This window comes from Eurosta solidaginis, chromosome 3 (genome assembly GCF_040869045.1).
Source record: "Eurosta solidaginis isolate ZX-2024a chromosome 3, ASM4086904v1, whole genome shotgun sequence".
NCBI lineage: Eukaryota > Metazoa > Arthropoda > Insecta > Diptera > Tephritidae > Eurosta > Eurosta solidaginis.
Window position 1 is genome coordinate 247,479,075 of NC_090321.1, and position 17,485 is coordinate 247,496,559.

The 17,485-nt window shown below is 32.6% G+C and overlaps 1 protein-coding gene across 1 annotated transcript in view; it reads left to right on the plus strand.

Moving 5' to 3' along the window:
* LOC137245332 (syndecan-like) overlaps nt 1-14,997 on the plus strand; it is a 323,667-nt gene extending 308,670 nt beyond the window's left edge. Inside the window, exon 6 of the mRNA XM_067775829.1 lies at nt 917-14,997. Coding sequence (XP_067631930.1) covers nt 917-1,089 — 173 coding nt within the window. The 3' untranslated portion in view covers nt 1,090-14,997. The remainder of the gene's footprint in view (nt 1-916) is intronic.
* The last annotated feature ends 2,488 nt before the right edge of the window (nt 14,998-17,485 follow it).

Here is a 17,485-nt window from a genome sequence, read left to right on the forward strand (position 1 = left end):
CGAAACTACTTTCCAAAACCCAGTCGCAGATTTACTGTACTCTCCCAATTCATCAATAAGCTGGCCTATGAATCGGTGGGATATTTTAAGCTGCAGACATTGGTGCTTTATCGGTAACCGTATCGGTAACCTTATAACAGCTGATTCGACCAACCTTATGGGAATCAATGCAATCGATTATTGGTGCCGCTAATGTCGTAACCGTATCGTAGCCAACCAATTGGTTTTTGGTTTACCGTCGTAACGATAAACAGCTGATTACGTTAGGGATACGACTACAGCGATACGACATACGGCACCAGTGACTCCCGCTTTACAAATTATTGCAAAAGATACATAAAAAAAATTGAGGGAGAAGAGGGGCTTGGTTACGAGTGTATAGTAAATAGAGTGAATGGAATATCACCCTATCTCGGATGCCAATTCAAATTATTCCTACTTATATCAGAAAATTGTTCTCAGAATTTGGTCTTGTCAGTGATGACGCATATAGGAAGTGCGGGTTGGAGGAGGAAACGATAGAGCACGTCTTGTGATCGTGATCTGCGTTCGGAAGGCTAAGACTCCAGCTATTAGGAGTGTCAAAGCTATCACTTCTAAAAGCAGCAACTAGCATAGGCCTTAGAAAGAGTCATATATTTGTCAAGACGACGGAGATATTTTATAACATAAAACCTGGTTTCTGAAGATGGAACAAGGGAAGAGTAGCAATAATACGGAGAATAAGAAAAGAAAGTTCGTGAACTGGATAAAAAGTGTTACGGGAGGGCTGTACCACCTATAAAAGGAAGGCAAACTAGTTTTCTAGCAAGTCAACGTCTGCCGGGTACACTAGTTATTTATATACTTTTCCACAAGTTTAAAATTTTTTCTAACGCTTTCTCTCTCTCTCTGTCTCTATTTCTTTATATTATAGCTGTTATCGGTGGTGCTGTCGTTGGATTGCTCTGCGCCATTCTCGTCGTAATGTTCATTGTTTATCGTATGCGAAAAAAGGACGAAGGCTCATATGCACTCGATGAACCAAAACGCTCACCAGCGGTCAATTCCTATGCGAAAAACGCGAATAATCGCGAATTTTTTGCCTGAGATAATTCCCAACGTTACTAAAGTGTAAAAATACAAGTGAAGATTGAAGAACGATCAAGAGGAGTGCAAAGAAGAGGAGTAGGAAGAGATGTAGCTGACATATAACATATGAAGTGACAAAAGCTAATTAAGAAGCAGCAGCGATGTAAGAGAGTGGCAGCAGAAGGAGTGGAAAAGTGTATGGAAGAAAAAAATAAAATTAATAAGTTAATAAGAAAATAATAAATAGTGACAAGAAAAAAAGTTAGAAAAAATTTAAGCAGCAGTAAAAAAAGTATGTTGTAAGAAACTATTAAACTGAAAAATAACGAAAAGTTGAATAATTTGGGGGAATTTTTGGAAATTTGTTTTCTGTTTTCTTATTATTAAATGAATAACAAAAAATGACTTAAAAAAACGTAAAAGGCGTTGAAACAAATGCAGTTTTGTTTAATACAATTAAAAATAAATAAAATTTAATGAATTTCCGAAAATCACAAAATGTATAAAAACATTGTCAATATGCAATTTGAATTTAAAATTTTTCGCATTTGAATATAAGCGACATTTTCATGGAAAATTTAAAGTAAATATTAACTTTTTTTGTTTTTGTGTGAAAAAAAATGATAATTGATGTAGCAAGAACAGAAAGTCAAGATTTAAAAATTATGTATACGCGAATATTTCTTTATGGAAAATGTATAAATATTAATTCAGATTTTTTGGTTTTTTTTTGTTTTTTTTTTTTTTGAAAAAAATTTTAAAAATCTGCATGAAAAGAAAAATAGTAAGCCATATAAATAAAAACTTGCTCTTTCTTAAAATTTCAGATCATTGACGCTAATTAAAATCTTTAAAACTTTCTAACAACATTGGTAAATCGTAAGAAAAAAATTTTATATTCTTTGTTGTTGTGGCTCAGCAGGGTTAAATGAATATAAATATAACTTTTGTAGTTAAAAAAAAAATTAACAAGAAATACAAGAAATACTTTATAAGGGTGGGACACTTTTCATAAATGTAGCAAAATTTAAACACAACAAAAAACAGAAACTAAAGTAGAAACAAATATAATGCAAACACACACACACATACACACTGATAAGCAAAATTACAAAAATAGAAAAACAACAGCTTACACATACACACACACATGCACACCTATTTAATAAATTAATTAAGTATATATAAATGTGAATGTGCGTGTTAAAATCAACACTAGAAACAAGAAAAACAAAAACAATATGAATGTAAAATTTTATTACGAAAATTTTTTGAACAAAAAAAATTTGGAAATATACTAAAAAATTAGTAATTAATGTATTTTTAGTATTAGTAATAAAAATTAAATGAGGAAATATATATATATATCAAAACATATATATACCTACTATACTATAGAGCAATAGCTAGACGATAATCAGTGAAATAAATAATAATCAGAAATAATAAAATATATGTTAAAAAAATAATTTAAAAAAATTACAACAATAAAAAAACATAACAGTAATCATATTTATAATCACGAAAGCTATGTGGGCATAATGCAGTTAGAAAATTAGAGCCCCTGCGCATATCGGTAATTAGTCATTATTGTCAATACTTTAACTTGATTTGCATTACTAAGAAAATTGTATTATAGTTAATACAAATGCGTTTGCGCTACAAAAATAACTTAATTTTTTCAGTGAAATTAATTGAAGGCATAATTTTGTTTTCTCTGAATATGTAATTGCCTAACGATTACCTTTAAAACGTAGCGCTTTATTTAAAAATAAGTACTGCAGTATAAATTACTTTTTATATTTAAGTAATTTTAAATGCATCAATTATTTTCCTTAACTGCTATATTTTTACAGTATTTAGCTACAACTTTCAAGTTAAAAAATATTGCACTATCAGTATAAAACATAATTTCTGCAGCCAATGTTCAACAAACTGTTTAATTTAACTGTTTTTTTTTTTCGAATAGAGCTTTTTGGCAGATAATTTAAAGCGAAAAACGAATTTTCTTTTGTTTTTGTTTTTGCTATTTTCGGTGTCTTTAAATTTTGATCATTTCGCAAATCAAATTCTGTCAACAATACAAATATCTCTTTACTGCATTAATACTGGTAGCGCAAGGTGCCCATCTATGGTACATTATTGGCAGCAAAAAATTAAAAAAATCAGAGGAACGTTGAAATAATTAAATGATAACAAAAATAATAACAAATAAAACAATAAATAATACAAATAAAAAGTGGAAAAAAGGATCCCAGAAACTATAAATTAAAACGACAAAAAAACAAATAAAAAAACTATAAATAAGATAATTGTTAAAAATTTAAAGTAAAAACAAATAAATAATATAAAAAAAAATTTATTAATTGTAAAAAAAGTATTAAAAATAAATCGAATTTGAATGGGTTTCTCATGCTAGAGCTAGCGAAATTTTCGGAAACATATTTTTAAATAATCCACACTACACTATGTTTTTTTTTTTGGTGCATATCGACAACAGCTAGATCGAAAATGCATTTTCATAGAATTTATTTGAAGGAAATCATATCTTAGATTTTTTTCCGAACTTGAGTGAAGAATTTGCTTCAAAAACACCCTCTACCAAAACTTTTAATAAACCCTATCTCAGTATTTTTTTCTAAAACTTCCTATCTCAACTAAAAAGTATTGAGTCTATGCTGAAAGTGAATGGCCTTGAGACAAACTCTCGAATAGGGCACTCTTGGGACGAGTTCTGAGATGAGGTATTCCTCAGATGAGCTGGTTATGTACGGTGATATTCCACTAAGCCGTCAATGTAGAGAAGGCACAAAGCTTTTTACGATTTCGGAGCCACCTAGTTTTTATTGATCGCAATTATACAGAGCATGTCTGTAACCTTTCTCGACCAAACTTGTCGTTTGGAACAGTAGATTTGGCTTCGTTTAAATACATCAAAAATAGCGAATTTCGGAATTTTAACAAAGTATTTATTTCAAAAATACCTTATCTCGAACTTTTTTCTTACAAAATTACCTCACGTGGAAAGTATTGAATTTAGGCAGGAATTTCGAACAAACTCTGTTTTGGGAGAGCGCGCTATTCAATAAATTTCTCAGATAGGGCGCGAGGCCGCACTTTTTTCAAGCAAATTCGTATTTAAGTTTACTGAAACCGCAGCTGGGATAGGGTGATCTTCTTTGACGTAGATATGAAGGAAGAACTCTACCTTTAACGGTTTATGAAGAACCGCTTGGTTTTTGCGTTGATCGCTGTTTGGCAAAGCGTTTCTGCAAAGTTTTTCGATGGAACTCCTCCATAAGAACAGTCGATTTGACTACAATAATATATTTCTAAGTAATTTGAAAAGCTAATCAAAATTTTTATATTGCTGGATTTGATGTCACAGTATCCGAAGATTTTGCAACTTTTTCACAAACAATTACTGCTGATCTGCAAAAGAGGAAATACCTTTTTCAATATACATATTTTGTTTGTTTTTTTTTTGTTTTTTTTTGCTTAACAAGCTATAAATGCCAAAATCTTTATTTATGTAGTTTTCAGTTTGGAAAGATCTGGGCCTGTATTTCATTTTAAGATCCACTACTTCGCAGTTATTATGATTTAAAATGTGTTTCGATCACGGATCGTAGAAACGAAATATGGGCCCTGATTTCCTAAATTAAGCTCAAATTTGAGGTTTGGTTTGAAAGAACTTCGTCTTAAAATCGAAAAATAATTATAACCTAAATATACTCTGTTCGTCCAAGCTCTATTTGGAGGTTTGAGTTCTGTTTCTGCAAGTTTTTAATAGCGAATAAAGAAATCATTCATAAAAAACTTGAAATTAAAAATAAATACTTAATAATAATTCAACACTGATGTCGTCTACTTTTATAAATATACATATATACTAGAATTGATACTAATAAATATAAATTAGTACATACTTGTATATATAAGTAAAATAACTGTTAAGCATAATAGCAGAACTTAACTATACGAACAATTTTCTATTGCAATTTACTTTAACATTCTTAATTATCTTAAAACTCACTCACTCTGTGTTTGGTTTTTTTCAACTTACTATACATTTGATTGGTTAATTGAATACCTTTATTACAATAAAGAGAATCAATTCAAAATTTTCTAAAAAGTTATGTAAGAAGGATAACTATTATAATAAGAAATTAAAACTAATCTCAAATGCATACTTTCTTACGTTGTAGGTATTGCGCTTCCCCTCACACAGAGTGAGGTTTAAAAATCGTCTATTAACTTTTATACGATAGGGGATGTAATGAAAACTCGCAAACGCTTTGTGAAAGACCATATCTAAGACTTTGTTTCAAAAATACCATAGCTCATAGTCTGATTAAAAAAGCACCTCTGTGACAACTTGTTTGAAAAATACCCTTGCTCAGAATACCCAACTCAAATGTATCTTTACAAAGAAAGGGTGTTAAAATAACGGAGTTGTTGCGTTCTTCAAACAATTTGTATATGCATGACGTTTTTCAAAAGTTTCCTTAGATAGAGCCTTTTCGAAATGGCAGCGATGAAGAGACTTCTATGGTTAAGAAGTATTTGCGAGCTTAAATGACTCGCCCTTATAATTTTTTTTTTTTTTTACTGTTATATTAATACAATTTTTTGTACTACATTTCATAGTTTGAGTAAAATGTAACTGAAGTAAATAACTCGAATTAAGTGTAAAGTTTATTAAATATAAAGAAGAGCAGTTTTAAGGAAATGGTGTCAAATAAAAACATAAGAGTTTACAAAAAAATAAGTTTAAAATATAAAGCAGCTTATAATAAAAAATTTTAACGCCATGTTTTGCTTAGGCTAAATTTGGAAATCTTTTGAGAGCTTTGAACTACTTTTTTCGGTTTTTTGCTACTCTAAAAAAGCTTCAGAAATATATCAGTAACAAAACGCAATTACAATTCCAAAAAAAGTTTAAATATAGAAATTAACAGTTACAAAAACGTTTTTTTAAACCTTCTCATTTTCTACCATATTTAGATATATCAAAATAAAAGCTCATATATATATTTTTAGAAGCTCATTTATGCTTAAAAGCTTCGCGAAACCATTAAAATGCCTTTTTTTTCTTAAATCAAAATAAATTATGTTCTATATATGCAATAAACTATTTTGTTAAAGCAATATTCAATCAAATCATAGTGCCCGCATAATATTTATCGATGTTTTATTTTAAAATAATAAATATTTTTATTTGTATTTCAAGTACCTACTTGCATTTAATTATACATATATATACATGCAGATGGAGTTGTAAAACACAATATTGATTTCTTTTTATAATTGCAAATTGTAGCGAAAAACTTTATTTAATTGAATAAATAACATTAATTAATTATAAACTAATTATTTCAAAAGTTTTCTTTATATATTGAATATTTTTTTTATTTACGCACTTCATTTTATTTTCCAGTAGTTTTCCCAATGTTGTTGTTGTAGCGATAAGGTTTCTCCCCGAAGGCTTTGGGGAGTGTTATCGATGTGATGGTCCTTTGCCAGATACAGATCTGGTACGCTCCGGTAACACAGTACCATTATGGTGCTAGCCAGAGCATCTCGGGAACGATTTATATGGCCACATTAAACCTTCAGGCTATTCCTCCCTCCCCACCCCAAGTTACATGAGGAGCCTGGGGTCGCCAAAGCCTCATCTGTTAGTGAAACAGGATTCGCCACGGATAGGTGAAGTTGACAATTGGGTTTGGAGAAGCTATATATTGCGCTGGCAACCTGAGAGGGTTGCGCTACACAGCCCCTTGAATCTGATATTTTAGTCGCCTCTTACGACAGGCATACCTACCGCGGGTATATTCTGACCCACTAACCCGCTGGGGTATAGTTCTCCCAATCAATATCGATTATCACACAAAAAATTGAAAATGTTCCTCTCTAAATTTAAATGTTTCCTCTGTCACTCTGTAAAACAGCGTAAATTTTTTTTCTTTATGTTTTATGCTCGATTGGAGTTTTTTTACATTCTTTATTGAAGATTCTTTATTAAAATGGTAGGCGGAAGAAAAAATTATGCATGCATTTTTTGTCAAAAAATATTTGTATGGCTGACACGAAAAAGTTGCAAGCGACAAAATGTTTAAGTTTTTAGGAACCTCTGTAGCTCTGATGGTCTGCCACTAGGCGTGAGTATTCTTATACACGTTATAGCAAGCATGGCCTCCACATATGTCTAGCAAGTCAGTGTGAGTCTAACTGCAAAAACAAGAGCATTGTCATTTGGTTCGGCTTGCCTTTTCTCAATATATAGATATTTGCTTTCAGATTAATCCACAATTTCATATAAAGTTCAATTATTTGGCATTTAAAGCAAAAATTGGAATTTATCGGTACACAAATGGTCCAGCACCTAAATAACCCTATATCACTTTAACCAAGCTGTATTTTCCAAACTCTTTTTCTGCGTTATATACCCAACTCCTTGCCAATCAATCCACAAATTGGTTTATACGTGCGAGTGATCGATTGATCGATCAGTGCTGTCTACAAACGGATTTTTGTGTATATCTCTTAAACGAAGCAAAATTTCAACAACAAAAAAACAATTCAGCAGACACATGTGTATGTAGCTTTCCACTTTTAGATCAATCCAAAATTTGATTCAAGATTCTATCATTAACGCTTAAGTCGCTACGTGGATTAATCGGTTTGTCGATAACTACTGTGAATTTGTGTATATCTGTTGAGCCAAACCAAATGACAAAATTTTGGTTTTTGGAATATTTAGGCACCTTTTTGTAGATTAATGCACAATTTAATATACAGTTACATCATTAACCCTTTAAGGCGGCAATGGAAATTTTTCGGTACTTAAATGACCCGGCCCTTTAAATGCCCTATATCCCTTTAAGCAAGCAAAGATTTTCTAAATTATTTCTTGCATTATATAGCCACTTACTTGCAGATTAATTGACAATTTGATTCAAGGTTCTATCCTTAACGGTGCAAGACATATGGGGCGAATTGGGTGCTGGGTCATTTGTGTACCGATAAATTCACATTTTTACCTTGAAGCGCTTATAATGGGACTTTATATCAAATTGTTGATTGTTGTAGGCAGCACTGATCGATCAACCAATCAGTCACACGTAAACACTAAACCGTTAACGATACAATCCCGGATCAAATTGTGTATTAATCCTCATGTAGGTGGCTATGTAATGTAAAAAAAGAATTTAGAAAATCTTGCTTTCTTCAAGAGATATAGGGCAATTTATGTGCTGGGTTATTTGTGTACCGATAAATTCCCATTTTTGCCTTGAACTTTTAATGATTGAACCTTATGACCAATTGCTGATTAATCTAGACTTGGGTACCCATATACTAAGAAAACAAGCAAGTTTGCAGTTTTGCTTGATTCGAGAGATATCCACAAGAATCGTTCCAGTCGGCAGTAGTTGTCGATCGATATACCGAATAACGATTTCCGCACGTAGCGCCTGAACCATTAATGGAAAAATCTTGAACCGAATTGTGGATTAATCAACAAGCAGGTCGTTTTCAATAGCATAAAATATTCTAGAAAATCTTGCTTTGTTCAAGAGATATGGGGCTATTTAAATGCTGGTTCATTTGTGTACCGATAATTTCCGATTTTTGCATTTAAGGGTTAACCATAACGTTATGTTAAATTGTGGGGTGATCTACAAGTGTTTACCTATATATTGGAAAATAAAAATTTTGCTTGGTTCAGACACGGCGCAAATTGTAAGAGAATCTCGACCTTAATATCCATGGGCAATTTTTTTCATGTCTTGTATTTTTAAATCTAATTAGTCCAGATTTTATTAGGTCAACACTAACGTACATCAGCCTCGAGTCTCTAGCGGGCTTAGCCAAGGTTGAGGTCACTCTTATCCGGAACGAGTTATTAAAAAAGGGAGAGTCAATATCACATGCGGTCGCGGCTTTTCGTCTTTCGCGCAATAAGTGAGATCTATTCAGTTATTATCGCCACCATCAAGACAAAGCAGCAACTTCATATATGAATCGAGTTTTGGAATTCTAACTCGTAAACGTTTACGAATACAGTATATTGGAGCTACACACGGGGTACCTATGTGCTATACGGCTTCTTCTCATCCAGAACGTTTGATGAGCTGACTGCCTTCATCCATGAGGCATAATACTAGACAGAATGTTAATTTATACTAAAAATTAAGGAGTCTGTTGTAATGTTGTATGGATGACACAATATTTATTGGATTCTACAAGCATAAATCTGATAAATCTGTGAAGCCACGTCAGCACGGCATGAAAACTGGAAAACTGAGTAAAGTCCAAAATGCAAATCGAATATAAAATGTTTGGCTAGTAGCGAAGCTATCGCAACTTTGGGACTGAACTGGTAATGAAATCGATTTTTGTGGGAATATGCTGAATAATTGAACAAATGATTTTTTTTTTTTCAATTTCACGGTATATTTATATGTTTTGTTTACAACCCAGTTGCCTTCCTTTTGAATATATAAAATTTTAAATTTAATTTTGCTCTAAATTGTTTTTTAATTTTTTTATAATTTAAGCAAACAAATCAAAATATTAATAATAAAAAAAAAATGTTAAGTACATATCTGTTCAATTTGCTTATTAAATAAAAAACAAAGTTTATGCACTCATAAAAATACTAAGGAAGTTTAAATAATTTTTAACGAGAATATTTTGCAAGCTTTAAAATATAACTGCCACCAAATTGTTTCCTGTTGCGCGTATACTGAAAAATAAAATTATTTAAAAAAATACGCAAACATTTTTCATGCAGCATTTTTTCAGCGTACGAATATTTTTATTCGAAAACAAATAGTAAATGTAAATACATATCGCTCGGACAATTCACATGCATATTTACATGCATCAATTAAGAATAAAAACTTAAAAAAAGTGTTATGCAATAATTTATATATGTACTAAACCCAAGGCGATGGCAAAGCGAATTCAACCCAATCGTGCAGAAGGATGTCAAATCAAAGGAAAATTAGCACTGATTTCGATTAGTTGACATGTTTGTTTGGAAATTATTAAAAAGAAGCAATCAGCTGATGGGATAACACCACGTGGTACTGAATTCGCCTTGACTACAACCATGACACAAGAAATCAAGGGAGTTCCACTTTGACGTAAACTGTGTTAAGGGCCAATTAATGGTGACTTATAACCATAAAACCATAACCAGATAAAACCTACCTTATAGAAATAAATGTAATCGATTAATGGTGCCATATCATAACGCTAACGCCTTAACCATACCATAGCCAACCAATTGGTTTTTGGTTTCTCACCATATCCATAACCTAAAAATATTTGAGTTGGTGAATTTAATAACTGTTTGTAGATTTTATTCATTGTTTTGGATACGTTATGACTAAGAGACTTATTTTTTTGTGGAATATGTTTCTAATTTTTTGCGTTTTCTTCATTTTTATGAGATTTTCACTATTTTTAGTTTAATACTGTTTTCACACAGAAACTTAATGATCTCATTTCACCTGCTAATGAAATCGTACATTTTTTGCTTTAACACAGAAGTAACTGCTCGATTAGTATGAAGGATGAGACAGACAATCATGGCGGAACGATACAAGGTGGGAGCATGGTGACATACCTACAAACAAAAAAATTCCATGTACTTGTAAATTCGATGGACAAATGTCAAAATCGTACTGCGGCGGTAGTTGATGTATCAAATCAAATAAAAAAGGTTATAATCAGCTGTTCGATGAGGCCACCTTGTATAGTTCCGCCATGCAGCAATGACATTTGATTTGAAAACTAAGAAGCGGAAACGGAAGTGGAACGCTGCCAACAGAGTTGCATTGTGCTTTTGACTTCATTAGGCATTCGATTAGCTACTAATGAAATAATAATAGATTTGAATTTTGTAGGGAAGATTGAGCTCAAAAAGCGTCTTAATGTAGAAAACTGCCTTTATTATTCAATAAGCCGTCTGTGTGAAAACAGTATAAGGCACCATTAATCGATCACGTTGGAGATGGTTATGGATATGGGTATGGTTACGACTATGGCGTTATGGTTAAGGAAGTTAAATTTTCCCTTTAAACGATCACATTGGAGATGGTTATGGATATGGGTATGGTTACGACTATGGCATTAGGGTTAAGGAAGTTTAATTAGCCATTTAGTTGTCAAATCCCGAAAACATACGATTTTTGATGCAGCATTGCCCGCTAAAAGATAAGTAGATTGCACGTGTTTGTATGGAGAGCGACAAGTATCTTATTTGTTGTTCCCCATGCAAACGCATGTAATCTAATCAGCTATCAACGCACGATGCTGCATTTCAAGCTTTATGTGTTCAGACCTTCAGATATACTTCCAATTCATCAAATTCTGAAAAAGCATTGCCACCTCAACAAAATTTTGTTTTGGAAATTTTAAATTTTTTATAGGATATTTTTATTTAACTATCAAAATTCAATTGATATATATTAGCTTGAGCTCTTAAAAGGTGTGACTGATTTAAATACAACTTAATTGCCGCATCCCAAAAGTAAACCAAAATCTGTATACTCTTTTAAGGAGAGTACTGCTTCTGAACTTTGACCTCTTATGTGGTAAAATCACACTTTTAAATATTGCTAAGCAGTCTGTTTATCCCCCTCCAACATTTTGGGCATTACGACTATGTCTCTTTTTTGCTCTGCCTTTTAAAGTTTGGAAAAATTCCTTTATATCTATCAAGGTGTTAATATTATTCAGCCTTATCAACTTAAGGCCAAGTTTACATATAACGAGATTATCTTTATTTTCGTACTTAACTCCTAATCGTGAATTATACAAATAGATTTCCCACATAATTTTTCCCTCGATAATCGGTATTTATGAATAAAATTTAGATATGCAGATTTTTTCCAATTTTTTTAACCAAAATAAGCACTTATCAAATAGTAAAACATTCAGTTTATAGTCCATTAATTATTTATTAAAACGAATGTTTTTTTTTCCTTATTGACTAAAAAATTTGTTTGTCAAATATAACAACGGTGCGTTTAAGGTTAAACCCTAAAACAACAAACTTTATTATTTATTCAACGCAAACAAATGTATTTCGGGCAGCCCTGCTGTCCATCATCAGCGACGCGCTAAAAAATAAAGTTTTTTTCTCGTCTTTATAAATAAAAAGTTCCACCTCCAGAGTGTTGCCTCTAATTCATCTTCTTATGGACAACCGTAGAAGCACCATTATGCCTTTTTTAGAATCTTCGAATCCCCTTGCTGCGATGACGCCACCGTTATTTCGCAAGTCTGCCCAGTTAGGGAAGGTTCTATTCAAATACATCGCAATTCACGCGTTTAAGCGCCTAAGCGACTAAAACTGACAGCAGAGTACTCGCTATATGCTTAGCGAGATGCAATTTTTATTTTTATATTACTTACTTAATTGGCGCTTAACCGTTTAAACAGTTATGGCCGTTCAACAAGGAGCAATAGCTCAAGATCTAATAGTGGAAACGAAACTGATATACCTTTGCGGTGCGGTCAAGCTCGGAGCAAACGTTACACTGAACCTAATACGAACAGGCAAGATACAGATTTTCCGGCAGAACAGTTCCTTTATGTATTTGGGTCAGGGACTAAAACTGTTATTCCTTTTATAATATAATTCCTTGCAAAACTATTAATTTTGCACTTTAAATATATTTGGATCAAGATAAAAATTATTTTCGGATTTTTATTTTTTGAGTCCAATAGAACTAGTTAAACTCGGACTTTTAAAAATAAAAGTCCGGAAATAAAAGTTAAATCCGGACTTTTATTTTTTAAGGCCAAAATAAAAGTCCCGCTTGATAACAAAGAAACGGCTATATGAAATAAAAAAAATGTTTAAGTCGGATAAGCCGTTTCTTTGTTATCAAGTCGGACTTTTATTTTGGCCTTAAAAAATAAAAGTCCGGATTTAACTTTTATTTCCGGACTTTTATTTTTAAAAGTCCGAGTTTAACTAGTTCTATCGGACTCAAAAAATAAAAATACAGATTTTACTTTTATATGTGGACTTTTATGGAAAAGGTTCGAAAAATAAAAAGGATGCATGACTCGACATGATATTGCTATAGGGATACCTGGGAACTCAATCATTTTCACCTAGGACAATTTTTTTACCAGGACTTTTTCGACTCCGAAAAAAAAAATTATTATTTTCCGTCCCTGATTTGGGCAGGTCTTGCGTTTGATACTTACCTGGAACAGCTTGTTGAACGATAAAAGATAGATCAAAAAGTTAGGAGAAACGGAAACGTAACACTGCAAACAAAAATGTGGGTTTGGAACGTTTATTTTTGAAGGATATAATGGTGCTGTTTCAAAAGCGAATGCCAAACACAGTGTATGTCAAAAGGCTGCAATGGCGGAGAAGAAGAAAAAGTGGAACTACCTATCTATATTTATATCATGTCCATTGTGAATTCATACAAGTGGCGAATGTTTGATAAAAACGTCCATAATAGTAAACAGCCTCGATCACCTGTTCAATCGCTGTTCGATTACTTAAATCATTTGCTCAATAGTGTGTTTCAAAAATTTTTGTAGACGACTTTTTTATTGCATTATTAACATATTGTTACGAATATTAGCAAAACTAAGGGGTGCTGCTATCTCTAAGCCGATGCTAAGCAGTGACGTGAATTCACATCAATAATTCAATCATTACGTATCTACATAAACGAAACAATAATTGCGTCTACACATATGTACCATGTACGTATATGAGCAGCGGAGAATCAATGTGCAAACACATGTATATATCTGAGATACTCCGGAAAGTATGCAATGAGAAAAGCTATAAAATCGTGCAATTGTAGTTACAGCTGAGAAGTTTGAGAGCTGATGGACTAGTAGATTCTGGAAGCGCCTAGAAGATGCGAACGTTGAAATCAGAGAGTATAAAAGGCAGCAAATGTAGAAGCGCTGGAACTCAGTTTGATTTGAGCTATCAGCAGTTGCGATTAAGACGCTATCTAGCAAGAGCAGTATTATTTTGAAAGTCAGTTTCATTTATAAGTGTTATCGTGAAGTACTTTAATAAAGGCCATTTTTCCATTATTCAATATTGGAGTTATTTATTCAACAGTTTAGTGATACGAACTTAGCAAAAGGGCAAATAAGAGGATTTGCAGCAAATTCGTTACAATATTTTAAAATGTTCGCTTAACTGGCTGCTCACATTTAATCTATTAACTACATTTTAGAAATTAAAAATAATATGTAGACTAATTTTCTGTATACACATTTAAAAGAAAAGCTGATTTGAAACACAAATGGGCCATTCATGGCACTTCAGTTTAATAACCGCCTGCAAAAACCAAACCTTTCGTCCATTCTCTGGCCATTCGCGACAGCCGTTCTCCCTGTCGTGTATTATTTGACAGGTAGGTATGGCAATGGAGGAATAGAAAGATTTTTCACTTGTATGAATTCCACTAATTTAAAAAAAATAATAAATCATGCTTAACAATATATCAACTCGTTTTCTACACTAAAACCAAAAATGTTGTTATTTGTTGACTTTTTTTTACTAAAGAAAAGTTTTTTTTTAGTGAAAATTAAGTAATATTATATGTAACAATATTAAGCTATAACAAAAATAATTTATTTCAATTGCTAATTTAAAATCAACAAAACCAACAACACGCCGTTTTTAATAAACATTCGTTTTTATTAACGTGTATACACCGTAAAAAATGGTAATTCATATACAAATGTATGAATAAATTGTTTCTGTTGCAGAAAAAGGTTATAGCCATAATAAAAATAACATAAAAATCAAATATAATAAAATTTAAAAAAATGACAAAAGCAAAATAGAAACATTTAATAAAAGCTCTTATGCTGCATAAAAATAATTTAAGCTAAAAAAAAAAAAACAAATAATCAATAGCAGACAAAGAAAAATTAAAAATAAAATTAATATATATATTAAATATATGTATGTATAACAAATCGAAAAGTGTCCTCTTCAACGCATAGATAACGCTATTTGCATATGTTTTTATACACATATACATTCTTCATACATACACACACACATACTTGTACATATTTCAAAAGAAAAAAAATATTAAAAAAAAATAGTAATGTAAATTATGTGTAATGAAAATCGTATGAAAATCAATTATTTGCAGAAATCAATTGATTTTTTGCACAGAACTGTTTTGATTTCCACTCATACAAATGAACACAGAAACTGTCAAAAACAACAACAATTACAAAGCTGCTCTTCTTACATAAGAAAATAAGTGAAAAACAGATATTTACTTACAAATGGTGAATATAAAAATGTATACTTAAATAAACACAAATACGATGAGTGTTGATGTATATTTTGGCCTATTTTGAAATTTTCAAATTATTGTCTTGATAAAAAGTTTTCTTTTTTTTTTAAGTTTTCTCAAATTATGCATACTCACGTATATAAAGTAATTAACAGTTTTTCATTCTTTTATTGATTTTTATTTAATATATTTAATTTCATATTTTTTTAATGCTAAATAATCAATTGGTTAGTCTTTTGCTACAAATTTATATTAACGTACTAAGTATATATAATAATTATGATGATGATTACGAAAAATTAAGTCGCGCAGGTATGAATAATTTAAACAATAAAATGGAAAAATTGTAAAAAAAATTTTAATTGTACTTTTATTTAATTGAAAGTTAAATCAGATCATCATCATAAATGGTCTCTGATTCCACCTAGGTGATTTTGGTCTTTTCGTAACCCGCCTTTTCCAAGTCAGTCACTGCTTTCAGAATGTATGTCGATAGAAAGGCTTTCTTTGCGAAGCCTTTATGCTTTTAGTTTCAACTCCACTATCTTCATATATACATAAATCTCATACATAAAAAAATAAATGTAAGGCGCGATAACAGCCGAAGAGATCTAAGGCCGAGCTTATCTTCCAATTTGCGTCGTGCTCCTCTTGGTTTTCCCTACAAATTGGCCGGACGGGACCTACAAGTTTTATGCCGACTCCGAACAGCATATGCAAAGCAGATGAGTTTTCACTGAGAGCTTTTCATGGCAGAAATACACCCGGAGCGCTTGCCAAGCGCTGCCGAGGGGCGACCCCGCTTAGAACAATTTTCTTCTAATTGAAAAACCTTATTTCTAAAATGTTGATGTTGCTTTGCCCTGGGTGTGAACCCAGAGCATACGGTGTGGTAGGCGGAGCACGCTACCAACATACCACGGTGGACGCCTCAATCTCATACAGCTTTTCATTATTCCTTCTTCGATACTCGCCGTTAGCATCACGGATATGACCATAAATCTTCTGGAGAACTTTTCCCTCGAAAACACCACTAACTTTTGTTCGTCGTGAGTGGACTTTACTTTCGAATTTCGTACGCAGTTCAAAGTAGCACTTGTTGGTAAGAGTTATGCTCCATTTAGTTTCTAAGCTGATATTTTTTTTGCTGTTAACACTGATTCCCAGTTAGATTAAGTTTTTCACTGTCTCGAGCTTATGTTTGTCAAGATGGTCGGTATCGATTCTCTTATCGTGAGTCATCTTCAGGGTCTGGTGCATCGTAAAAGATCTGGTCGATAGCAGATTGACCACGTCTGAAACGGCACTGATAAGGTCAACAAATTCGTTGAAGCTCTAAAGCCTCTCGCACTCACTATTTTCTGAATTGTAGAAAGACGCCTTCGTCTTCTATTTTCGCGTGACGCTTACGCTCCGATAAACCGCGATTTACCGCACCCGTAAGCAGGGTGAGCATTACATTTCTCATGATACCAATTATTTTTGCCGGCTCGCTGGAAGCTTTCAGTATCAGCACAGGGAGTGAATTATGCTACCAATGCTACATCATCAGGTCGAAACTTGCTGCCAGTGAGCAGGTGTTAGAGCCGAGTGGAATAATCATTAGCTATATTTTTAGTGAGCAACTTTTTGTATTGTCCATGCGCGTACTTTCTTTGATGCACATAGTCCCAGGGGATATGTCATGTAAGCGCATGTAAAAGCTATATTGGAAAAACTAGCCTTGGCGCAGATTTGGGGCGAGACAATGTTGCTGTTATTGTAACGATAAGGACAACCCTCGAAAGTTTTGGATAGTGTTATCGAGGTTGATTGTCCCTTGTTGGATATAAATCCGGTAAGTTCCAGCAACAAGCACCATCAAGGTATTGGCCCGACCATTTTGGGTACGATTTACTATGATTACATTGAACCATCTACACCATCCCGCCCCACCCCCTAGTTCCATGACAAACTTGGGGTCGCCACAGCCTTGCCTGCTAAATATGTGTGTATACATGCATATTTGTAATAGAATTCGCCTCGTGTAGGTGAGCTTGACAATTAGGTTGCGGAAGCTATAAATTGCGCTTGTCAACCGTGAACGA